The sequence below is a fragment of the Ambystoma mexicanum genome, chromosome 10, assembly GCF_040938575.1.
Source record: "Ambystoma mexicanum isolate Mex_15411 chromosome 10, UKY_AmexF1_1, whole genome shotgun sequence".
In the NCBI taxonomy this organism is placed as follows: domain Eukaryota; kingdom Metazoa; phylum Chordata; class Amphibia; order Caudata; family Ambystomatidae; genus Ambystoma; species Ambystoma mexicanum.
In genome coordinates, this window is record NC_090932.1 from 891,112,126 (window position 1) to 891,138,652 (window position 26,527).

General features: G+C 45.5%; 1 protein-coding gene across 2 annotated transcripts in view; it reads left to right on the forward strand.

Moving 5' to 3' along the window:
• The window catches only part of LOC138493249 (T-kininogen 2-like), a 209,602-nt gene that overhangs the window by 8,786 nt on the left and 174,289 nt on the right, over positions 1-26,527 (forward strand). For both annotated transcript variants that reach the window (XM_069620384.1, XM_069620383.1), the window contains exon 3: positions 20,829-20,916. In XM_069620384.1, coding sequence (XP_069476485.1) covers positions 20,829-20,916 — 88 coding nt within the window. The remainder of the gene's footprint in view (positions 1-20,828; positions 20,917-26,527) is intronic.

Here is a 26,527-nt window from a genome sequence, read left to right on the forward strand (position 1 = left end):
CATTCCCTTTGCGTTACACATGTTGGGCTATTGGATTCAGTGGGCATGGACTCTAGCCATGCCACCTCTGTCGAGCACACATGGCACACATGGCATGCAGCTATGTTCTGTATTTGGAACACAGAGGGTAAATCCATTGCCCATGCCCTCTTCATATCACTGACTTTATATACACATCATGCAGATGTGATGCAAACAGCAGGGCCTTCAGCCTAGGCCCATAGCTGCTGCACCGAAAATGAACGATTAGAAACACTAAAGGCAGACGATCTCTGTATAAGTATGAGGCAGGACCAAAGGAAAAAGAGTAAAATAGGCCACTTAGGCAATATGTCACGAGCATGTTACCCGGATTATTTGGACATGGCAGACCAGGCCACAGTATGTGTGTGGTATCGGATCAAAACAAAGAATAATGTGTTTGTTGGTGCATAAATGTTTGCTAAAACTCAAGAAAACTTCCATTGGTGTTTATTTGGTACACATAAACTGTAAGAACCAGCAATAAAATAAACACACACCGATAGCAAACAGAAACCAACTAACTACCCCCTCCTCTTTTCCATACCCATATACCTCTCACGTACTACACACGCCCAAAAGGACCAGCAAAACTCCAGACAAAAACACAGAAACCACACACCCACCGCTAACCACGCCACAAGACCAAACAGTTGCAGACAACAAACAACCCAGACCCTGGACGCTAGCCGTCCAGCCACAACAAGCCAAGTACACGCAACAAAGCACACCCAGAAAGCTGGCACACACACCAATGCCAGTTTCTCTTGGTTCTGCAAGCATCAACAGAAGAGCACAACTTCTATCCTATCCCTCTTCCCTCACTAACGAACCCCACCCACTTGTCTTACTGAGCTATGCGAGCACCTGAAGACCATGCAAATGGCAGCGATGCACAGCAAAAATCATCATAAAATTAAATATTGAAGAACCTGCTGGATACTTTCCATGTTCAGAAATTAATGTTTTCAAAATTGTTGTGAGACTATCCACTTCTTTAGAAGGTTTGTGGACCTAAGAGTTTTACATGCTGTCACATGTTTTATTTCTCCAGGGATACAAATTTAAAAACGTTCAGAAATTGCTAAATTGCTGACCTAATTTTAATTCTCCTATCTAATCTTGCATATAATAACTGCATGTTTATATTTCCATAGTGAGAACCCGTAATAGCAACAATAGGATAATCTCTTGTTCTAAACCTGCATACTATATGTAACCATGGCATGACCAATATAGACAGGCATTGAAAATCTTGGATTTGAAACCACCAGCCAATCAAGGTCCTTCAGGCCTTTTGGCAAGACTTGCCCCATGTCAGACTAGCAAGCCTTTTGGGGGCCTACGAGCGTGGAACAGTAACTTTCAGTCTCCGATAGGCCGTATTTCTGCTGCAATTCTATCAAAGGTTCAGGCCCCTGAAGGCAAGATTTCTGAAGACCAGCTTTTCAACTTAACCTGCAATCTTGCTGCCCAGTCAGCATTTGTCTCGGATGTCTTGAGAAAGGGCAAAGGCCATGATCCTCCAGCCTTCTCAGAAGTAGACCAATGCCTTCTTGATGAGTATGGTGGCAATGCTAAAACCATGCTATATCTTAAATACCATATGTTTTAAAATACCACCTAATTACGATTTGGGATTGCATGGGATATTTACCGCATGTTACAAGCCGTCGCGGCTATGGATCACGGCACTGGTCTCTATGGCAACAATGGCGGCGTCACTCTCCCATTGCCTTCTCCTCACTCAAGATGGCGCCTCGAGTGCAAGGCACCATTCTAGCGTTACGGAAGGATCTTGCAATGGAAACTCCTCCTTCATTCCAGGAAGAAGTACTTCAGGAACTGTTGACAACATCACCGCGCGTTGCTACTGTTTTTAGAAGCCATGCTCCATAAGTTCGAAATTAGGATTTCCTATTGTCTTTTAATTCCTAATCTTCTTCCTATTACCTTCATTGTTACAGCCTTTTTGGTCCTCTTGTTTACTCTCAGATTCCCCGCAGAGCCTTCCTTCCATACAAACTGTTCAGGAGTTCGATATTTCTGCCCTCGTGTAAGTTTACTATTTCTTCCTTGTGATCGCCCTGCTAATGCCTTGTCGAATCGGAAAGTAACTTCTCGTTCTTACAGCTGCGGATAACGATTGGTCTATCACGGAACTACAGTTCCCAGTTCGCATCGCGACTACTACCCAACATTTTCCTTTGCCGCCCAGGAAAGACTGTATGTGTGTAGAACGGCATCTTGTTTCCTCCTTACCTTTCATACTTTCTGCTGCTTACTTACCAATCATTCTTTCCCTCTCATTTAAGACCTTTCTCTTGGCGAACATAACGGGTCTTCTACTCTTCCCTACAGTATTCAAGACTCTTTAAGAGATATGCCTTTGGTTCTCACGAGCCCCTCCTCCTAAGCTTAATATTGTTCTAACTGTCCTGTCTCTTCTGCAGCCTCCTACCATTGCCAGAGTCAGCGCTCCCTCCAGATTGCCACTCCACATCTTCACTTCAGCTTCCATCTGGACAACAGTAACAGTGCTCTCTAGCCACACAGGGTTTTCTCCCCCACGAGGGTTTCCCTGGGGCTTTCTCTCTGTGCCTGTTATCATAGGCATATTGAGGGGCTCTCAGGTGAGCTTTCCTCTCTTCATATACTTCTGAAGAACAGGTCAGTGAATTACATTTCGTTTGTGTTCAGGGTGCAACTGTGGGGACTTGATTATTGTTAATCCGTGCTCCTGGACTTCAATGTGCAAAGAATCATATTGGAGATTTATACCCATTGTTACAGATAGCAACGCCCGAATAGGGTTCGGCGGATATTGTTGATTAGGAGCACGAGCCCCGCTAGGTCTGGCTTGGATACAACCGATTCCCGATTGCCCAGCATTATGGAGCAACAAGTACAACAACTATTGGCAGCCGTTCAGGCTCTATCAGCTGAAGTACAGCAGCTCAAACAAGAAAATATTATGTTAAGGCAACAAGTTGGTCGAACTGCTCAAAGCTCTGAAGTTCCTCCAGGACCACTGCCGTCGGGTAAATTCGACGGAAATCCTCATTTAGTAAAAGAATTTTTAGAGTCATGTACTGTGCAATTCGCCTTTAAGGCTGCATTTTTCCCAACTGATCGGGATAAGGTGGGGCACATGATAGCACAGATGACCGGAGCTGCATTAGCTTGGGCAACTCCCTTGGTTACAAATAACAATCCCATCTTAGACTCATATTCCGCTTTTTGCAATAGTGTGAAGAGTAAGTTTGGTCGACAAGAGATCACAATAGCCTCACAAGAACGCTTGATGGATATCAAGCAAGGCTCTCAAGACATCCTAATGTATATCACTAAGTTTAAACAGTTGGCAGCTGAGACTGCATTGGCTGAACGTGCACTAATGATGATAATTAGACAAGTGTTATCGGAATAATTAAAGGATGAGGTATCCGGGGTCGCTCGCCCTCATAACTTAACTGAGTATATAGCCTTCGTTATGCAACTAGACTATAGACTTCAGGAGAGACATAGAGAGAAAAGGAAGGGATGAACCTTTAAATCTCCTTCAGAAGGGATATTTCCTTCTTCCAAACCAATCAGTACCGAAGAACCTATGCAATAGGGAACCACCCGCGGACGTCTATCCGCAGAAGAAAGATATCGAAGAAAGTCTCTCAATTTATGCATATATTGTGGTGCCAGTACTCATACAGTTAAGGAATGCCCAATAGTTCTTTCAAAGAAGGCGGGAAACGCCAGTGCCCGGCCGTAAGGGGAACAACGGTGCAGGGTTCCAATTTCACTTCTAGTTCCCCATTAAAACCACAGCTTCCGTTACACTCTTCTCCTGTCGATCATGTGTTAGAAATCACTCTGGCATGGAACAACTTTCGCCTAGAGAATGTCAACGCCTTTATTGATAGTGGAGCCGCTGGTAATTTCCTCGATGACTTTTGGGCAAAGACTCACGGAATTCCTCGGAAGGCAAAGTAGATGGGTATCCCAGTGGAAAGTGTGGATGGAAGCTTCCGGTCCCATCAACAGCCATTCTTCTTCGCTAATCATGACAATTGCAGCTCATCAGGAACATATGGAATTAGACATCATAAAGACAGCTCATTATCCAGTCTTACTGGGTGTACCTTGGTTAAGGGCCCATGACCCTTATATCAATTGGACTTCCGGAACTTTATTTCTAGGATCTGAACAGTGTATACATCACGGTTTGAATACTAGACTCCCTTCTGCACCCAAAGACAGAATTGACGAAGTTTGTGTTACAAATCAAAAAATTCTGAATGAAGTGTCTGCTCTTCTGTCTTATTCTCAAGATTATCAAACGGTCTTCACCCAAACAGAATATTCGGCACTTCCTCCACACCGTAGGGATGATTGTGCGATTGAATTACTACCAGATAGTCCTCTTCCCTTTGGCCGCATGTACATTTTGTCAACAAGAGAAAAGGAGGCTTTAAGAGAATATTTACGAACCGATTTGCAGAATGGCTTGATTACGGAATCAACGTCTCCAGCAGCAGCATCGCTTTTCTTTATACATAAAAAGAACACTACGGAGTTACGCCCATGCATTGATTTCAGGGGCTTCAATAAGATTACTGTAACGGACAAGTACCCTATGCCTCTCATACCGGACATATTGGAAACGGTTCGAGGCGCAAACATCTACCCAAAACTAGACTTACGTGGGGCCTATCATCTAATCCGAATCAAATCTGGTGATGAATGGAAGACTGCATTTAGGACCCCATTCGGGCATTTCCAGTACAATGTCATGCCTTTTGGTTTATCTAACGCACCCGCTGTATTCCAGCGATTTATGCACCACCTCTTTGACGATATTGCTTTACATTACGTAATCATATACCTTGACGACATTTTGATTTTTTCATCCTCTGAAGCTGATCACATTTCTCATGTGAAGGAACTGTTAAGAGGACTACAAGCTAATCATTTATTTTGTAAGTTGGAGAAATGTGAGTTCCATATGAGAAGAGTTACCTATCTCGGTTATATCGTATCCGAACAAGGCATTGCTATGGACCCTGCTAAAATAAATGCAATGACAGAATGGCCAGCACCCCGATCAATCAAGGACATACAAAGATTTCTTGGTTTTGCTCATTTTTACCGTTGATTTATCTCTCATTTTTCCTCCCTGACACAACCATTAACTCGTCTTCTAAAGAAGGGTACTACATTTTGTTGGAATGAGACTCAGGAAGCCTTTGATAAACTTAAATCCCTTTTTACAAAAGCTCCTATTTTGGCCATGCCGGACCAACAGCGCAGGTTTATCATTGAATCTGATGCATCGGACCGGGCATTGGGGGCAGTTCTACTTTAACCAGATTCTGAAAACTTCGAGTGTCCAGTGGCATATCTATCTAAGACTCTATCTCCCGCGGAGATAAATGATACCGTTTTGGAGAAAGAACTCCTTGCCATTAAGCGAGCCTTCGAAGAATGGCGTCACCTACTGCTTGGAGCCCAATTCCCAGTGGAAGTCAGAACTGATCATCATAATTTACAATCACTTCAATACGCTCAGACAAGCAATAGTTGACAAGCCCGATGGGCTCATTTCTTTTCACCCTTTTGGATAACATTTACATTCATTTCAGGACCAGCTAACCAGAAGGCGGATGCCTTGTCCAGAAGCGATCCAAAGACATGTTCATCTTTTCAGTCAGAACGTATCTTCCCTAAGGCAATATTCTTGTCGGAGATATGCCAATTTCTACATCAATTGGAGGCTAAGACAAAGGATTGGATGGTCTCACAGCCTGCAATATTGTCCCAGCATGGACTTCTCAGGGACCAAGATCTATTATTTAAGGGTACTACAGTGTTCATCCCGGAAGGTCCTCTACGCTGGGAAGTGTTGGGACTATGTCACGATTCCAAGGCGGCAGGACATAGAGGAGTGAATAATACCATTGAATTAATCAGGAGACATTTCTGGTGGCCCGATCTCCGTCAAGACGTCCAGGATTTTGTTCTCTCGTGTCCTACCTGTCTCCAGAGTAAGACTCCTCAACAACCTACAATAGGGCAGTTGGTTCAAATGCCGTTTCCCACAAGACCTTGGCAGATACCGATTTTATAGTTGATTTACCAGTATCGGAAGGGTGTAATACCATAATGGTTACTGTGGACACTTTGACGAAAATGGCGCATTTCATCCCTCTTCCTACGATACCCTCCACTTCTCGCATGGCTAGAGTTTTTTTGGAGCGTATTTTTTCTCTCCATGGCTTACCTGAGACTATTATTTCGGATAGAGGCCCTCAATACACCTCTAAATACTGGAAACATCTGTGCAACATATTAGGAATTTCTTGCGCCTTAAGCTCTGGCTATCACCCTCAAACCAACGGCCAGACAGACGCCTTAATCAGACCCTAGAAGGTTATCTGAGATGTTACATATCTGCTACCCAGGACGATTGGAAGAGTCATTTACCCTTGGCTGAATTTGCATATAACAATGCTGCACATGCGGCTATCAAGACTAGTCCTTTTCATTGCACTTATGGGTTTCACCCTTCTGTATTTCCTGCTGCATTTCCACAGTCTACTCCTTTACCGCATCTGGACAGTATGGTGGATACCATTCAACAAGGACATAGAAAGGCCCTAGAAGCTCTACAGGAGGCCCAGCTCAGGTCTAAGAGACTTTCTGATCGCCATTGGTCACAGGCTCCCTCAATCCACATAGGGGACAAAGTGTAGTTGGTGAGTAAGTTTCTTCCAAGGCGACTTGTTCCTTCTAAACTGTCGCCGAAATTCTTTGGTCCCTTTCCAGTTATTGCACTGAGATGTACAGCTGCTTTCAAATTGCAGCTGCCTGAATCCTGGAAGCGCATCCATCCTACCTTTCATGTGTGTCAACTAAAGCCTGACATCAGAAGCCGTTTTCATCCATCTCTTGCAGGATTGCCACCTCCAGTTCTGACGGACTTGGGACCTGAATATGAGGTATCGGCCATCTGTGATTCCAGATATAGGAGGGGTGTACTTCAGTTCCTTGTGGACTGGAAAGGCTATTCTCAGTCGGAGAGATCCTGGGAACCGGCCTCCGCGGTTCACGCTCCCCATCTGATCCGCTCTTTCTTCCGGTGTCACCCGGGTAAACTGGGTTTTGCCTCCCTTTGGAGGGGGCATACTGTTACGAGCCGTTGTGGCTATGGATCACAGCACTGGTCTCTATGGCAACAATGGCAGCGTCGCTCTCCCATTGCCTTCTCCTCACTCAAGATGGCGCCTCGAGTGCAAGGCACCATTCTGACGTTACGGAAGGATCCTGCAATGGAAATTCCTCCTTCCTTCCTGGAAGAAGTACTTCAGGAACTGTCGACAACATTACCGCGCGTTGCTACTGTTTATAGAAGCAACGCTCCGTAAATTCGAAATTAGGATTTCCTATTTTCTACTAATTCCTAATCTCCTTCCTCTTACCTTCATTGTTACAGCCTTTTTGGTCCTCTTGTTTACTCTCAGATTCCCCGCGGAGCCTTCCTTCCATCCAAACCATTCAGGAGTTCAATATTTCTGCCCTCTTTCTTCCTTGTGATCGCCCTGCTAACGCCTTGTCGAATCGGAAAGTAACTTCTTGTTCTTACAGTTGCGGAGAACGATTGGTCTATCAGGAAACTAGAGTTCCCAGTTCGCATTGCGACTACTACCCAACGTTTTCCTTTGCCGCCCAGAAAAGACGGTACGTGTGTAGAACGGCATCTTGTTTCCTCCTTATCTTTCAGACTTTCTGCTGCTTACTTACCAATCATTCTTTCTCTCTCATTTAAGACCTTTCTCTTGGCGAACAGAACGGGTCCTCTACTCTTCCCTACAGTATTCAAGACTTTAAGAGGTATGCCTTTGGTTCTCACGAGCCCCTCCTCCTAGGCTTAATATTGTTCTAACTGTCCTGTCTCTTCTGCAGCCTCCTACCATTGCCAGAGTCAGCGCTCCCTCCAGATTGCCACTCCACATCTTCACTTCAGCTTCCATCTGGACAACAGTAACAGTGCTCTCTAGCCACACAGGGTTTTCTCCCCCACGAGGGTTTCCCTGGGGCTTTCTCTCTGTGCCTGTTATCATAGGCATATTGAGGGGATCTCAGGTGAGCTTTCCTCTCTTCATACACTTCTGAAGAACAGGTCAGTGAATTACATTTCGTTTGTGTTCAGGGTGCAACTGTGGGGACTTGATTATTGTTAATCCGTGCTCCTGGACTTCAATGTGCAAAGAATCATATTGGAGATTTATACCCATTGTTACACCGCATTTGTGTACATAGAATCTATTCCATGGGAAAGGGTCAATAGATCAGACGTCAGAGGGAACACAAAATTATTTTAATATTTATGCTTGTAATTACACCAGACCCACTCTGCTTCTGTGATATTATTGCAATTTACAAAACTGGAAAGCACTTACTAAGTTTCCTAACTGCATCCGTCTCAAAAAGGCAATTCTCATTTTAGCTTGAGGATGTCGAAGAGGAAGCCATGGAAAATCTTGAGAAGAACAAATACAAGACAACCACAGAGCTGTCCTCCTTGGCATCAATGGTGGGAGCGCACCCACACTATTGCTTGAGGGTCATTTCCTTGACCTCCAAGACAAGCTCAGCGGTCTAGCTTTTTATGCATAGACATTTCTTTCGTCTTCCACAGACAAGGTACTGCAGAAATTCAAGTTGGGCATTGTGATTACAAAAGGCCCCCAACACCATCTCCTTTGCCCCTTGTCATCCCTTTTGTTACAGTTAAGCCCTACAATGTTATGTTACGTTAAGGTCACTTCTAACGTGCAACATCCACCGGAAGTGGCCTTGTGTCACTGATGCTCCCTATTTGCTCACCAACACCATGGCCTAGATGTTACCTCTGGAAGGGATATGGCTAGGAAAGCATGAAAGATTTTCACCACCCCTAATCCCTATGGATAAGCCATTCTGTATCGGTGTGTCCACGGAAGAGAAGATGCCCGCTCCGCTCCTTTTGAAAGGTGGAAATGCAAGCTGTGTGTCGGCTGTAGGAGGTCCACCTCCCAGTGGTGTAAGTGGCCTGATCCTTAGTAAGCTGAGGGAACCCCTCAGAGGGCCTGAATTGGACGTGTCACTCCACCGGTCACCAGTTCAGTGAGCTTAAAGGGGGTGAGATTGTGCACATCTCAGAGTATTGGATCGAAGACTTACAGCAGCATTTTGAAACCCCAGGGGCCTTTGAATGAGATACTTTGGGGGGCCCAAACAAATGCTTTCAGTTTAATCGAAACGTAAAAGCACAAGTGCCGGGATAGCTTGGGTTTGATAGGGATTTGGTAGGGTCGATCTAGCTAGGGGAGAAGTTTCTGAAGCATTCTCAAGTGAAAAAACTCTTTCAACCACTAGTGCAATCTGCGCGGCAAAAGGGCAGTTCGAGGCCAGTGATGACTCCTAGCTATGCTATATACAGAGCAAGCGCTTCAGGTCGGTGGCCGGAATAAGTTGAGGTCAGGGGTGGGAGGTAATACAAACAGGAGCCATGTCGTAGTTTAATTGGGTGTAAGCACATTGATTTCCTAATCAACAGTCCAGTGTGTAGCGATGACATTTTTAAAAGACCCTACTGGAGAAGAGTCAAATCCAAACTAGACAAGAATACCAAAGCACTTATCAGCTTCTTGCTCATGGCAAGTTTCTGCCAAGAAGCTTGCTCCACTGCTTAAGAGGGGCGCCATTGCCTCTAACTGCAATCCAAGGAGCACGCATGCCCACAGTGAGCAGCCATTACATTGTAACAGGGGTCCTGCTTCAGCGCATTTCAACAATGTCAAATAAAAATGGAGCCTCACACTTTGAGGAGGGGAAATTGTCACTCTGAAAAATAAATCTTAGTTGATTTTAAGGGGTAATTTCGGGTTTCAGCTCCACTGCTTGCTGCCTTTATTTCTTCTGCTGTGCAGAGGCCAGTGAGCAGTCTCTTGAACACCTGCATGTCACGCCCTCTTGCGTTGCTGCCACATAATCAAGGCGCAACGCGAGGCTCTGCACATGGGCGTATTCACCAAGGAAGCCGCATTCATGGGTTTATGGCAATCTAGGAGACCTGTAATCCAGGACATGTTAAAAATGTTATAAACTATAGCAAAAAAAAACAGCATTTCCCAAGAACTCTTCCCGTTCCTTTCACTTTATTGCTTGTGTGATCAAATAAGTGAACTGGGGATCAAACACTGTACTAAGGAACTGCTTGCGCTCCCGAAAAACGTGTACAGCGTGTTTGAACTGACCTTTTAAAAACGCAACATCTGTGCATTTTTGTTGCTGACGCGCATGCAGGCTGGTTTTGTAAGCGGCGGGAAAGGGAGTCCACACACATGTGCCCCCGCACATCCTCACTTGGCCCTGCGTGCCATTTTTTCTGCTAACAAAACCAAAATGAAGCTGCTGGGCCTGCAATACTGTCGTGGTTATTACATTACGTGTGATAGTCCACCGTGGCCACATTAACAAAAACATGAAAGTAATATGTAGCAAAACTAGCACACACATTGAAAGCAAACAAAAGCGTATTACTCACTCAAAAGTACAAGCTGATTTACTTGCATCGCAGATAGCAAGTGGGGGTTGTCTTATAGCAAGACCAAAAACATTGTTCTAGTAAAAGCCCATTACGAGAATGTTTACAGACCCAGCAGCATGTTGGTATCTAATCACCCACTTCAACCCTTTTTGCTAGGCTGCTATCGAGGGATGACTGCACCGGAGTTATCACGGCGAACAGGGTTTGAAAAAACACCCTTTCCCCCACCCTCTCCCTCTGTCTCTGTACCCCGGCTTTGGTGTCCTTGGAATGCCCCCCCTCGGATCCCCACCGCCGATACTGGCAGTTATGGCTTCCTTTCCACTCCAGTTTACCACATTCCTCACTAACATTGCCAGCTTTCCTTTCCTCCATGCAATGAGCTGTAGAGTTGACTTATCTTCAGCATTTTAGTTCGGATTCATTTTTTTTGCAAGAGTGATTTATCTCCCATTAGAAAATATGTATCCAAATACATAATAGATGTTTTTTTGTCACATATGTACATTGCGATGGATGCATGTAGGGTGAGGAATTGCCATCTGGCAATGGTGTGGATGCCCTGGCTTTTTTGATTTGTATTCATTTATTATGTAGTGGGGTAACTCCATCCCCTTTCATAAACTCTATACCAAAAGCATAGTGTGTACCTGTGCTCTGATGTATCAGTATCCCGATCTGCTGCACCTGCTCTACCAGTGGCAGAGTGAAGGTTCAGAGGTCACAGGTGCCATTTGACAGCGAAGTCTCTGCAGCGCAGGAGCTGCATTTAAGACATGCACCTCTGTATCGAAACCCTATACATACGAGTTAACTGTCCTGGTTGCAGATGCATCTCTAAATATGAGCCATTCTTGAATTAGGGTATGGTGGATGGTATTTCCCATTATTATTATACCCACAGCAATTTGATATTACACATGTGTCAGCCCAGTGAGTCCAGTACAGTTGTGAAAGTATTATTTGTATTCTCCCCCGACAGGCTGGACCTTGCCACTGCTGGCAGGACTGTAGCCTTCGGGATCGCCTCTCTTTGCTCCTTTTTGAGGGCAGATAACACCCTCCACAGAGAGAAAGCCACTCCACAGGAAGCTGCCCCAGAAACAGGAATCAAATGGAATCAAAGAGCACAGCCATATACAGCAGGAGTACCCTCACACCAGGTTGCTGCGTATCTAACAGCTTTCGATTCTATTGACAAGGGAAGATTGTAGGACTAGTGTAGATAGAGCAAGCTATTTACATCTGGAAGAAGGTTCCCACCATCTTTTTTCTCTCTGTGTCTAGCTTTTCCTCCTGTCCCCTTCACGTCCTTTAGCACCAAGCACTTTGGGTGTGATGTCAAAAGGTAAAGTCCACTTAATCGAAAAACAGGAATTGGACTCGTAAAGCAGACTAGCTTTAGTCCAATCATCTGGGGGGTTTTGCCTTTAAAATAAGGGGTCTCCCACCAATTCTTTGATTAACTTTTGGACAACCACTTAATGAAGAATCATTGGAACTCTGTTGAGAGAGTTGATCTTTCCAAAGTACTCTGCCAGTGAGGTGAAGACTGAGTATCCAAGGCAGAGGCGAGCTCTGTCCCCTAACCATCCCCAGGAGCCAGTTGGGGTGAACTGCTGCTGGAGAAGACCTGCCTCTCTGCCAGCCACAGAGGTACCAAGGACCTCACTATGTTGAAGGACCCCTGCAGTTGTGTGCCAGCCTCCCCCAAGTTTGGTGCCATAGAACAAGGACTGAACGCATCGCTGGATTGGGACCAACAGCATCCTGAGAGCCAAGATGTCTAGGATCTCTGTTTTCATTGCCTCAAACTGGTCTAACTGCTTTCAAACCAAGTTCACTGCATCTCGAAACCACAGGACCCTCTGGGTCTTGCTTTGGCACTCAACTGAATTCTTCAAACCAGCGTGGCTGCATCTAGAACCTGCTCATCGCTGCATTGTTCCCTGCAGAGCCCGTCACCTACTTTACCACCTTTGGCACTCAACCAAACTCTTCGAAGCAGCGTGGCTTTGAGGATAGCTCATGGACAATGAGCTAATCTTGACAACAAAACAGCTCTGATCAAAATGGTTTTGATACCTGGTCTGCGCTTAGAGGCTGCAGTCCAGCATGAAGCACATTATAAACAAACAATAACAGGATGACTGCTTCTCGAACCAGCTTGACGCTGCACTGTGCCTCGCGGAGCTGGTCACGTACTCGGCTTGAATCAATTGCTTAACGCCAGACCCTGACTCAAACCGCTGGAGTGTCACTTGCCAACTCGAACCAGCTGTTACACAAATGACTCGCCCCAGCTCGCCATCAAACTTGCTGCTTTGCTGAACCACACACCAGAACATCAGGATCACCTCTTAGAACTGTCGCCAACCCTTGACTTGGACCATGTGAGTAACACTTACTGACCCTACCCGGAGGTCACAACCATGACTCGAACCGGCTGTACTCCGTGGTGAGTGCTATAAACCTGCACTGCTCGAATGCTGCCTTTGAATCAGTTGGAGACACTGTATTCACCCCAGCTCGATGCCAAATCTCCTCTTGGATCAACACTGCTTACTGCACCCGAACTTCGCTCAAACCGCTCACACAATAGTAAATTACTGTTTACTATTATGTCGCACCCCGCTGGTGCGGATAGTCCTCTTTCTGCCTCTTTAGTGGGAGTTCCTTTGCCTCACTTGTATCTCCCACAGCAATATATTGCCGCTTTACTCGCCATGCTGGCTGCAGAGGTGAGATTTTCCTTATAAGGATCACTGCTTTAAAGCCTCTTGGAAGAGTCTTTAACAGTATTTGATTATAATTGTGCGTATATTATAGGTTTTTCTTTTAACTACTAATTACGGTAGGGTTTCAATCTATTTGCCGCATTGAATAACTGCTGTTTACTATTGTGTTGGACGCCACCAGTGCGGTGAGTCCTCTTTCTGCCTCTTTAGTGGGCGTTCCTTTGCCTCACTTGTATCTCCCACAGCAATATATGTGCCGCTTAACTCGCCCGCGCAGCGGACGGGCGCAGCCGGTGCACCGTCAGCGTGCCAAAGGCACGCTTAAGGCAAACCCATCTGTGCCCGTCTGTGCCTGTCCGTGCGCAGACTGTGCTGGACCTTTGTGCAGGTACGGGTAAATCCAGGAAAGCAAAGGGTCTTGAGCGCAATGTATTGCTGCCTATGGCCCCTTCTAATACTAAATGTTCTATGGGTTTTGTTAGATACCCCACTATTGCTAAAGTTACGCCTGCGGTAAGCCTGCAATGTGGCCTACTCTATGCCCGCACTTTAGTGGCACACTCCATGGAGTGCCACAATTTAGTTTTGAACTATCAGTTTGATTTCATGGTTCTGACAGAGACCTGGCTCTGCGATACATCTGGTCCATCTATTGTTCACGCCGTGCCTCCTAACTATGAGCTGGCACATGTATATCGTAAGTCAACCCACCACAGTGGTGGAGGGGCCACTCTGTATAAAGCCAAATATAAAGTGTTTGTACTGTACCTAAGCACTCCCTCAAGATGGAGTGTCGTTTGGCTCGGATTTCCTCCTCCCCTAACTTGACACTTACTATTCTGGTGATCTATCAGCCTCCAGGTCTCGACAGCCTGTTTTGTCTTGAATTCCCGGCCTTAATGCTGGAGCTCCAGATCATTTATCCCAGCTTACTGATAGTTAGTGATTTTAACCTGCCTGCTAATTCATCTACTGGTGGGCAGGTAGCCAACGTTTTGGCCTTCATGTCAGATCTTGGGCTCCCCCAGTTGGTTTTAGAGCTGACTCACCAACTGGGAAACATCTTGGATTTTATCTGTGCTCCCAGACTGTCTAAGACCATTTCCTCTCCTAGTCCAGTAGTATGGTCTGACCATTTCCTGGTGCCCTTTTCTATTCTTCAAGTGGTTTCAATACCATCTCCTCTTAAGCCTGCTATTTTTAAATGTAGCTGGCATAAGGGGCGCAATCACAAGCTTATTGCCTCCCTTCAATCACGGTGTGACCGGGATGGTCCTTGTTCCCTGGCTACACTGGAGGCTTCCTTTACAACAGCTGCTAATCCTCTAGCCCCTCTTAGGCTTTGCCAACAGAAAAGTCATTCTTCTGAACCCTGGTTCTCTGAGGAGCTCAGGGCTGGAAAGTAACGTTGCAGACAAGCAGAGAGAAAAGGTTGGGTTAGCTACTCCACTGAAGCGAAATCTCTGTTTCACCAATCTTTGATAGCCTATCAGAAAGCTATTGTTAATGCTAAAGAAGCTTTCTTTAGCCATAAGGTGGAAGCTGCTGTTAACCAACCAAAGGCCTTATTTGAGTTGGTCCAGTCTCTTTCCACCCCTACTAAGGCGGGACCTTTGGTGCCACCCTCACAAGATCTCTGCGACTCACTCTCCTCCTTCTCCCATACTAAAATCATGACCATTCATGACAACATCTCTGGCGGGGCTAGTCATCTGGGTGCTGATGATGTGCCCGTTGTGCTTCCGCCCCCTAACTCAACCTGGTCTACCTTTCCCATTTTCTCTGACTCAGATATACTCGAGGCTATTCATTGTTTCACATCTGCTTTCCCCGGCAGATGCCATCCCCCTGGCTCGCCTGAAAGAGATCTAGGGTGACCTAATTTCCCAAATCACTACGGCAGTTAATGACTCATTTGCTGAGGGGGGTTATTCCTAATACTCTAAAGCACGCTCTGGTGATCCCTTTGTTAAAAAAACCTTCTTTGAACCCTGAGGTGCCTGCCAATTCTCGTCCTATTTCCCTCCTGCCCTTCTTGATGAAGGTGCTGGAGGCTTTGTTGTCTCCTCTGCTCTCTACCTTCTTGGAATCCCCTGTTTTTCTTTACTCTTTTCAATCCGTGTTTTGGCCTGGGAGGGGCACGGAAACAGTCCTGAACTCTGTGTTGGACGACCGTGCCCGCTTGGTTGATCAGGGTGGCGTGGAGCAGTCCTTTTGTTAGATCCTTCGGCTGCTTTCAACACGGTTGACCATCTCACCCTGATCTCCCGTCTTTCTGTGGCGGGTCTTTCTGGCCAAGTTCTAGGATGGTTCAAGGCCTTCCTGGCCAATCGCTCTCCGTCGGCTTCCCTTCCTCCTTTTCAGTTTAAATCTTTATTGCTTTCTTACAGAGACCTTCAGGTATATGCTCTCTCTCCTATATTATTCAAAGTGTACATTATCTTCTGCTTCTCATTGCGTCCTATGGGTTTTGATATTACTCCTATGCTGATGACACACACATTTTGTTCCCCCTGGATCTTACTAGATCTGATACGGCGGATCGGCTTAGGAAGTGTTTGGAGGAGTTGGGGTCCTGAATGACGACCAACTGGCTTAAGTTAAATGGTAACAAGACTGAGGTCCTGGTTGTGGGTACCACCTCTCCCCTCCGCTTCTGGACCGCTGACTTTTGGCCTATATGCCTTGGCCCTTTCCCCCTGCCGTCACCTTCTGTGAGGAATTTGGGGGTTAAAATCTCCTCTTCCCTTTCTATGGACGAACAGGTGGCAGCTGTCTGCAAGACCGGTCACTTCAAGCTTAGTATTTTGCGGAAAGTTCTTCCGTTTATTCCAGTCAAATGTCAGGCCCCTGTGGTGGCCGCGCTTGTTTTGAGTGCGGTAGATTACTGTAACTCACTCTATTTAGCTCAGCCCTGCTTTCTTATTCATCGGCTTCAACTTCTTCAGAATGCTGCAGCCAGATCTTATCTTCATCCCCCGTTTGGAGCACATACGTCCCCTCTGTTTAGACAGCTCCATTGGTTACCTGTTGAGAAACTGATTCTTTTCAAATCCATGTGCATCGTGCTTTTTATGGATTAGGGGCAGAATATCTACAAGCAAAGTTTCCGCGCTATGTTCCTGCCTGTTGTCTTCAATCTTTTTCCGCTTTCCAAGTTCTGGTTCCTCGTATTAGACTTTCTCGCATGGGTGGCCGTGCCTTCTCGGTGGCCACTGCCAAAGCTTGGAACGTTCTGCCTTTCTCTCTTCGGATGATGGCTGACCACCTAATTTTCTGTCGGTCTCTGAAAACCTTTCTATTTTAACTTTTATAGGAAATACTGTTTTTCTCGCTTCTAGCACCAAGGTGCCTTTGGGCGAACGTGCGCTAAATAAATACATGTAACATAACATGACATAACAACTATTGGAAGCCTGGTTCGATACTATCGAACTACCAAGAGTAGCGATAAGGTACTATTGACTGGTAACTGCGCCCTTGGACCATTTATTGGCCCCGAGGAATGGTTAGGTCGTTTTGATCCCTTTTACACCGAAGAACATATCTTTTTAAAGAACATTGTAGAGTTTACCTTTCATCACATTGCCTTGGTATCTCGGAGCGGGCACTGGACTGGCTGACCTCCTTCCTCACTGACCGTCCTGCCCACGTTATGCTTTGGTATCTCGGAGCAGGCACTGGATTGGCTGACCTCCTTCCTCACTGACCATCCCTCCCAGGTTATCCTGGGCTCTTTCTCCTCTCCCACCTCTGTCTCCACCTGTGGCATTCCCCATGGCTCCAATCTTTCTCCCTGGCTCTTTAACATCTATCTTGCTCTGCTTGCACACCTAATTTCCACTTTCTCCCCTTACTTCCAGTGTTATGCACATGACACACAACTCTTCTTCAAACGTCCCTCCAATCCTCTCCTTACTATTGGGACTCATGCTCCCTCTTTCTTCCCTTCACTCTGGCCACCCTCTATGGGCTCTCCCCCTTCTCCTTCATCTGAAGCCAGAAACCTTTGAGTCATCTTCGACTCGTCCCTTTCCTTTCTCCCTCATATCCAGGACTTTGCCAAGAAGGCCCACTTTCAACTCTACCTCCTCAAAGGAATCCTTCCTTTCCTCACTTTCCCCCAGAAGCTCAATGTCTCTAGAGCTCTGGTACGCTCTAGGTTGGACTACTACAAAGCCTCTTCCTTAATCTACCCTCTTCCTCTCTACGTCCCCTCCAGCTAATACAGAATAGGGTGCGAGACTTATCCTTGCCCTCAAGCCCAGGGACTGCATCTCTCCAGCCCTAAAATCTCTCCACTGGCTCTCGGGTTGCTGCAAGGATCAAATTCAAATCCCTCTGCATCATCAATAAGGCTGTCTGGGGCCGGGGACCACGCTATCTACAACTGGCTCTCACTAAATACTCTCCCACCAGATCTCTATGCTCCTCCGGCACCAACTCTGTGTGTCAAGCGCTTCTCGAAACAGTGAGCTGGTGGCCGATCTCTTTCCTCGGCTGGTTCCCTCCTATGGAAAAGCCTCCCCTTTCCTCTCCGTCTTGAGTCGGATCTCCTCAAATTCCAGAAGCTCCTCAAGACTTTCCTTTTCACCTCCTCCTTCCCCTCTCACTCCATTGCTAAACCCCACAGTCTCTGAGATTAGTGACCAGGGCCCTTATGTGACCTTCTGGCTCCTGCCCCCCCCAATCGCCTTTTAGCCTCCTCCCACCCCCAGTACTTGCCTTTTGGTGCCCACTGGCCTGAGCTGTGTCACCGGCCTGCACTTATTGCATTGGCAGTTGACCACTCTTACCAAGTGATTCTCTGACAGGAACTTCCCTCAGTGGAACCCCTAGCCCTTACCCCCTCCATCCTCCCTACTCTCCCTCTGCACTTGCACGTTCTGAATGCTCACAAGGCCTAGTAGGACCGACTCTTTCTTTCTCTTCATGGTTGTTATATTTGACTCTCTCTTTCCCATGTTCCCTACCCGTTGCCCTGTGGGCACTTTGAAATAAAATTTACTTGATGTATAAACGACTTACAAATGCACAATAAAATAAAAAATAATAAAAATGTCACCCCGATTCATTACCCAGAGTGCTGCAGCTTACTGTCTTTGCTTATGCTGTGTTCTTTTTTCATGGGTTGGTTTTATGTAGTGTTTCCTATCTAATTATTATTGCATATGGTGTGTTTATTCAAATTATAAAAACTTTTCAAATAAAGAATAGGCAAAGGCAGCTTTGCGCATGCAGTGTTTATCAAAGAGTTACCTCCAGTGATCTATTCATCACCAATGTGATGGCACATTTCATTTTTACAATATTGTGCCTGAGTCAGGTCAGGCCTATACTTGTGATAGGTTGTATTTACAATCTTCAAAACGAATGAGCAGTGTTTAAAGGGCAGAACAGCCAACGCGTGTTTCGACCAAAAGGGTCTTTATCAAGGCATGAGGTTATAGCTTCGTGAATCATTATCATATGTTATTCGGGTCCCCCGACCCATGGGATCATCTCAGAGCAGTGGACCCCAAAAGTCATACACTCATGCCTTGATAGAGACCCTTTTGGTCGAAACATGTGTTGACTATTCTGCCCTTTAAACACTGCATATTCTTTTTGAATATTGTAAGTACAACCTGTCACAAGTACAGACCTGACCTGACTCAGGCACTACAAGATTGTAAAAATGAAATGTGCCATCACATTATTGATGAATAAAGCAGTGGAGGTTACCCTTTGATAAACATCACACGTGCAAAGCTGCCTTTGGCCATTCTTTATTCAATTTAATCCCCTCAGGGTATTTCGGCGTGGCCCCAGACCTAGGCACATGCAGCAGGCATAACAAATACAATATCATTAGACTTGATGCAAGCCCTGCGCAGGTGATAATCACCCACCCCTTCTACACCATATATTTTTATCGAACATTGATTGAGCATTCCTTTATTTTGGACTGTTATACTTCGCTATTTGGGTTTCCTCTGAATCACATTCACATCCTTCTTGAAAGTACAATCTTCATTCGGCTCACCCTACAACAAAAAGCAAAGGAGGTACACCTGTTAACTGTGCCTGTTGTACCTTTATGATCGTGTTGGCTCTTGTTTTGTAGAAGTGTGAGAGCTGAGTATGCACTTTAGCCTCCGCTCATCCTTGTTCTCCTGCAGGGCAGAAGTCAAAGTGTCACACTTGGAGTTCTTGTATAACGCTTAATACCACCTGAAAGGTTTTTCAAGGAGCTATTTGGAAGAGGAGAAAAGAGGAATAGTAAGGAGAGGCTCAGACATCTAAGGGCCTCATTATTTGTACCTCCCTCTTGATAATGGGTGATGGGGTATTTACTCCATCCAGCACTCTGCAGGAATTCTGAATGCAGTAAATGCCACTTGATTAGGAGGTACCTCAAAAAGGTGAAGGTAAAAATACAAAATAAATCCTGAGCATTAAACGAAAGGTATTCTCTAAGTATTTATTGGAATATCCCTTCAAGTTAAAGGACAAACCTCTTCTGTGTAACCCCAATGCGGGTCAAAAAAGGGCATCTCAGTTGCCCTCGTTCTCACCACCTTTCTAATGTAACGCACAGAAAACTCAAAACAGCTACCTTTCATTACCTCGTACAGTATTTCATTTATGATTATATATACTGCAGCTGAGTGTAGTTTCTTATATATTTGTTAAAATTCTTCCCACATTTGACAGCGCTTTAGTTTCTGCAAAGGCATGGTTGAAGACATGAATATGACGTTAAGCCCCCGTTCCAAGGGCTGTAATGGGGGTTAACGGCCCGGCTGCCCAAGTTATCAGCCCGAGTGAAACAAGCCAAAGTGGTAACCCGGGGTGCTAAAAAAAAGAACGCACACTGTATTCCGTTGTACGAAGGAAACTCCTTTACAAAGATGGCCACCATGGAAAGGGAAGGCAGGACTCCGTACAGATCCTCTCTTCCCTTTCCATGGCGGCCATTGTGAGCAGAGCGTAAGGTGCGGCTGCGGCGGCAAATGCTGCCGCAGTCAAAATAAGGTAAAATGGGGAGAGGGGAATAAAAAAATAAAACATGGACGGAGGGTGGGGGGAAGATGGCGGTGGGGGTGCCAGGCCATCAGGTGGCATGGAACATGGGCTTTCACCGGAGGTTCAAGCCTGCATTCCTAGCCACCTGATTGGCTGGCATCCCCCTCCCGGGTGCTAATGGAAATTAAAAGAAATGGAGCTATATATTTACACGTTTTACGGCTGGGCTCCTGACCTACCACCTACCCAAATTCAGCCATGCTTCCAAGATATCCACAATGAGCATGTGTCAGAAAAATATTTCATATAATAAATGTCAGCAACAAATATTTTCATTGCACATGTTTCTGTCCTCTTGACAACAATACCCGACTTTACTATTCAGTGGGTATTTTATACCTATCGCCTTAAAAATGTAATTTCATTGATTGGATCATTGTTCTAATGCTACATATACTTCTCTGTGTTTTTAGGCAACAGGCACATGCCAAGCCCACGTTTACATCAAGAAAGCAGAGAACAAAAGCACAATTATTTCTCAGGCTTGCAACATTACCACTGGTACGTAAGAAACGCTTTTCCTTATTACATAGTATTCTGCCAAGGTCACTAAACAGTGTTCCTAACCACAATCGTTTTACTGACCTTAAAGTATGGGAGAGTAGCCTGGCCAGGATTTGAACCAGTACCTTGCAGGCTGCAAACTAATTCCTGCAGTAAATGCGCCTACCGTTTCTTCTGCAAAGGACACACACAGGGGGATGGATGCACAGAAAATGAGCTGCAACTTTTACCATAAATCAAAGAGAAACATATGTTATATGTGAATATTGGGTCTGATTTGAGGTGTAACATTTCCAGTGTTGGTCCCCTAGCCTACTCCAGCCCTCATGGCCCCACATTCACTGAATGCTTAGGCAGTATGGAAGCCTTATTATCTGACCCAGAATCGTGAACACTGATAGTTAGGAAAAATATTAACAAGAGGTAACAAACCCAATAGTTTTTGCGTTTGTATGTTATCTTGTTTTGCTTGATACGTCACTGCGCTGCCATGTTCATAGTTTGGATAAATGGAAGATGCAAGATAGCTTTGCTGTTGGATTTATTCATGCAGACCGAACGTACCCTGTTTTCTGCCATGTGGGACAGGTGTCCTTTGTCAAGAGCATAGGGAGTGGTTGTCAGTATCAAAGGCTGCTGAGAGATCTAGAAGTACCAGTAGAGAAGAATGCTTGGCATGACAAACCGAAAAAAGTGAATTAGTAACAGAAAGGAGTGCAGTTTCGGTGGAGTGACAAGAGGGGAAGCCGGATTGGTAGCGAGGAAGGAGAGAGTGGAGATTAAGATAGGAAGAGACCTAAGAGTTGACAATTCGCTCAAAAAGCTTGGAGAGATAGGGAAGGAGGGAGATGGGTCTGAAATTAGAGCTGAGAGAAGGATCCAGAGTAGGGTTCTTGAGAATGGGAAGAATCCCCATCGTTCTCTGTGACATTGTGTAACAATGTATCTCTTTGCCTCATTATCCCTGTTTCAATTGTTATGTGATGCCTTCTTTGAGACTACGATCTGGTTATCCGTGGCAGGGTCACAATACCACAATTTACTGTTCAGGTTTTTGGTGCCATAAAACCACTACAGAAGTGATTGGACCAATATAAAAGACTCTTGACATAAAATTCAGAAAAACATAACATGTCATCAGGTCTGGATCAAGGAAGACAGATGGAATGGTAATATGAGCTTTGTTATTTCTGCGCTCTTAAGGGCCCTTAAACTGGGGACTCCTATCCATGTGCCTAGAGGGTAATCCATCTGAGAGGGGAGAAACCAGGATTGTGACCCAGGTCTTCAGGGTCCACTGTCTACAGTTCAGCCACTGGGTTGGCCAAATTATTAAGTTATTGAATAATTAAAATATTGATTACACACTCCTCAAGGCGGACGTTGATATCAGCAAGACTTAATAGCCTTTCCCTAGGCTTGGAGGCGGGACCTTTGTTTCTGACGTGTGTCTTGTGATAAGACAGGCATTTCCATAGGCCATGCTATGTCTTAAGTGAGGATAGAGAATGGACCTGTATGAATAAGGCGTGGGCACTGGCTGTGCCTTTTCATGCCTTGTGGTGTATCCTGTCCTACGTGTGGAAAGGCCACGGTCCTACGATTCCTCTTTTTTGGGGAGCAAACCGGGCTTATTTTCTTTTTTATCTCTGGGAGGATCATTGACCTGTGACATGTACTGTATGTAGGGCTGATGCAGGCTGTTGGTGGGTCGTCCCGAGAGATTAATTGCCTTTAGCTTCCATGCAGACTCTGCTGTACGATTGGACCCCAGACTCTCTGAAACTCTGTCTCAGTAAAATGGAGGTTGTGGGAAGACCTGTCCATGATGCTGGTGATTTACTGTGTTGATCAGTTTCTCCAATGTGGTCCTTCTTCAGGCTCAGACGAGACAGCATTCCATGAAGAGTGCAAGCAAACATGGGCAGTACTCTTCTCCTGGGGAAGGCTGGGCAGTGTAGTCTCTTGGAGCAGATATACTATGCCCTCCCTTTCACCATCATCTGTGTAATGGGTCTTTAGTACTTCCAGGCTTGTGTTGCAGTCTACTGCAGTTTGTTGGGATACTACTCTCATCCAGTGATCCACTGCACTTCTCAATTTCTTCTCTTTCAATGCAGAGAAAGAATTTGAATAATGCAGTGAGTAAAATTTCTCCCTCAGTCTATACAACACTAACAGCAGGAAAATCATTGGGCACTTTGTGAAGGTGAATAATAAAATTAAATTATCTGTGAAATAGATAACAAAGTGGTGAGGAACCCAGGCACAACCCGCCTTGATATTTATCATAGATTCAAGAAATATGTAGAACTGCACGTCCCTTTCATGCGAATGTTGACTAGCGAACCTTCTACTTATGTTCACAGAAATTAAAGAATTAATATTGGAAGTACCAAATTTGTAAGCACTCTTGAAATGAGCTCTGTAACAGTATAGCCAATTAACAGCATGCCAATTACAGCAAGAGCGCTGCTCCAAATGGGACCCAAAGGGAGAGATTCCAGCCATCAAGAGTTGCTTTCTGGCAATCATATCTAGGCATGACCTGGTTCCACGCTGTGGAACATGTTTGAACTTCATTGATTTTAGATAACATCGATTGAAAAAAAGTAGACAAATCAAACGGAATTCCAGTCAGTAAATCCATGTTTCCTTTAAAAACAGCACAGTGGCATCAGTGACAGCAGGGGGTGGACTGGGAACCAAAAGAGGCCATGGAAATGTTTTTCAAAGTGGCCCCAAATTACACAGTGTGAGCAAGCCCAACCCCTTCCCAATGACAAATGTTGGAAATAAAATAGGTACCCACGCAAAAGAGGTCCATGATGCAGAGGTCCACCGGCAAATCTCAAGAGTAGCCTGTAGGCCAGTCCACCCCTGGGCATTACTCATTGGTAACTATGACAACCCTGCTGCCCAGCAGGAGCATCCTCCCAGGCTTCTATCATTCGTCAGTTTCAGGAAGGAGGAAAGCAGGTCTGATCTCCTGCCAAGAGGGCACCTTCTTCCCAATCCCTCCGAAGAACTGGGGTAAGAAAGCGAGAAGACCCCCAGCAGTTGTGGGGTGTTTTTATAGCCCGTTGAGAATCCTCTGAAAGCTTTTGGTCTCATTGTGAGAGAGGTTCTATGCACTTTATTGTCCGCTTGGTGTAAGGAATTCTTGGTCGAGAAATGCCTGTTGCCCTCATTGCTACTTGCCCAGTACTGTCATCATGAGCAATCACTTTCAGCTGTAGTTCCACCCTCATTATGACTCACCAGCAAGCAATGATGCTTAGGTTTTAGTACTAACAGTAGAAGTAAAAGATACAGTAGTAGTATCCATCAATAAATTATCAATCTTTACTTTTGTGATTTGTGTTTAAACACGTAAACCTTTCAGTAGTAGTAGTAGTAGTAGTAATATTAACGCTCATAGCTGCAGCAGTGCTAGTATTTTTTTTAAATAATTTTAAAATGCAATGCAATTTTTACAAAAGAAAATTTGTACAACCACATCATCCTAAAAAGTCTTTTATCAGTATATTCAGGGGTAACCAGCACCATGCCCCTCTGGGGTTTGAATCGCTTTAGTGTCTTAGCTCGGCATTGTCTCACCAACCGACACGGCTCAGCTCTCTGGTGGAAAGACTATCCGTATAAGGGAGACTGTGGCAATGACCCAAGTTGTTTTTTCTCCGTTGATCAGCAGGGACCAACTACACTCTTCATCCATGGTCCTCAATTTTGTCGTTAATGTTTTAAGATTTTTTCTCGCTCCTTGGTCAGCCCAACACAGTTCATCAGCAGGTGTTTGATTGCTTCCACTTGATCTGGTTCCGAGCAAAATCTGCAGAGATTGTTTTCACTGGTCCCACGGATTGCATTGATATCATTTGTTTGGAGCAGGTTCAGTCGCATTCTCATAAAGGTTTCTCTATATACTCTATTTGGAAACTTTAGCAGATAGGCTCGTACATGATTTAACTTTACACAGTTTATTGGTAGTTCGCTGGTGAGCTTGCAGGCTCCCGCCTTCTCCAAGGTGGCTATCCAATCAAGCTCCATAAGTTTCCTCTTGACTCTCATAGGGTTTGTTCTTAGATCTTCTTCTGTGCAACCTACGGCTTCCAATTTGATCCTGTTGTTCGTTGCCCATTTTGTTAATAAGGAACTTGAACCTTTTATCATCTCTAGATTTATGGTCTGTAGGATCGTTGGACTTGTCGGGAGTATAACTTTCCGGAACAACACCAACCCTTTCCCTTCTACGGTTGCGTAGAGCGATGGAATACTCAATTCTCTACGGATTATTGAAATCGATGTAGAATTTGGCATGTTAAGAATTTTCCTCCAAACTATGGCCTCAAGTCTAGGCCATACACTTATAAGAATATCCGGCATTGCCTCCACACCATATGTAAGCGTAGGGACCACCTTGCCCTTGGAGAAGTTTAAGGCCGCGACCATGGAAAAGCAACCATATTTCTTGTCCATTAATTTGGCTTGGACCGAAAATGATTTCACTTTCTTAATGTCATGATGCCTGCTCCCGAGGAGCCAGGTCAGGCCCAGCGTCCCCGGAAGCAGACTTCATACTCACCAAGCAGGACCCAGCAAACCCCTATAGGGGCTCTTTGGACCTTGTCCTGGCGTGTCAAAGGAACAAACTGATGATCTTGCCCGCCAGCTGTTGCAGAGTCAAGCTGGTCAAACTCCTCTACCAAGTTCAGGGGGTAGTTTCACCCCCGTGGCATCAACTAATCCAGTGCAAATCAATCTACCTGGAAACGTGCCACTGGCCTCGCCTGAACGTTTTGCTGGAGATCCCAAAAGATTCTCAGTATTTATGAATCAATGCCGTTTGCATTTCCTCTGCAGACCTGGGGCCTTCCCGAATGACCAAACCAAGGTAGCCTTCGTACTTTCTTATCTCAGCGGCAGCGCAGCTGATTGGTCAATCCCATTGGTTACTCAAGACAACCCAATCCTTCAGAACTTTCAAGCCTTCCAGACAAGTATGGAAAGACTTTTTGCGAGGCATTCTCAGGGACAGGCCCTGGACAACGAACTCCTATCTCTACGACAGGGTAATCTGGACCTCTTAGCTTACATTGCGACCTTCAATAGGTTAGTTGTGGAAACAAGATGGCCCGAGGATAAGAGAATTACGCTATTCCATCGAGGTCTACTCGGAGAACTTAAAGATGTCTTGGCCCAGGTCGTAAATCCACCCCAGGACTGCTCGGACTATATTGACTTAGTGGTCCAACTGGATCACAGGCTTCAAAACAGAAAAGCAGATCGGTCCAGGTTTGAAACCCGGCTTTTTGCCAAAGCCCAGGTTCACCCCAAGGGTGTCGATGCTACTGAACCTATGCAGATTGGAGTAGTCAAGGGACCTTTGACCCAAAGGGAGCATGAAAGAAGACGGCAAATGCAATTGTGGCTCTACTGTGGAACTTCAGGACACTTCTTACGAGACTGCCCTGTAAAACCACCCAAAAAGGCGGTAGGAGCCACGGATAAAAATCTTGTAGAATCTGAGCCGGGAAACGACCACGCCCGACAAGCATAGAGGTCCGCTTGCCGAGCTTAAAAACTAACTCTTTGACCTCGCACTTCA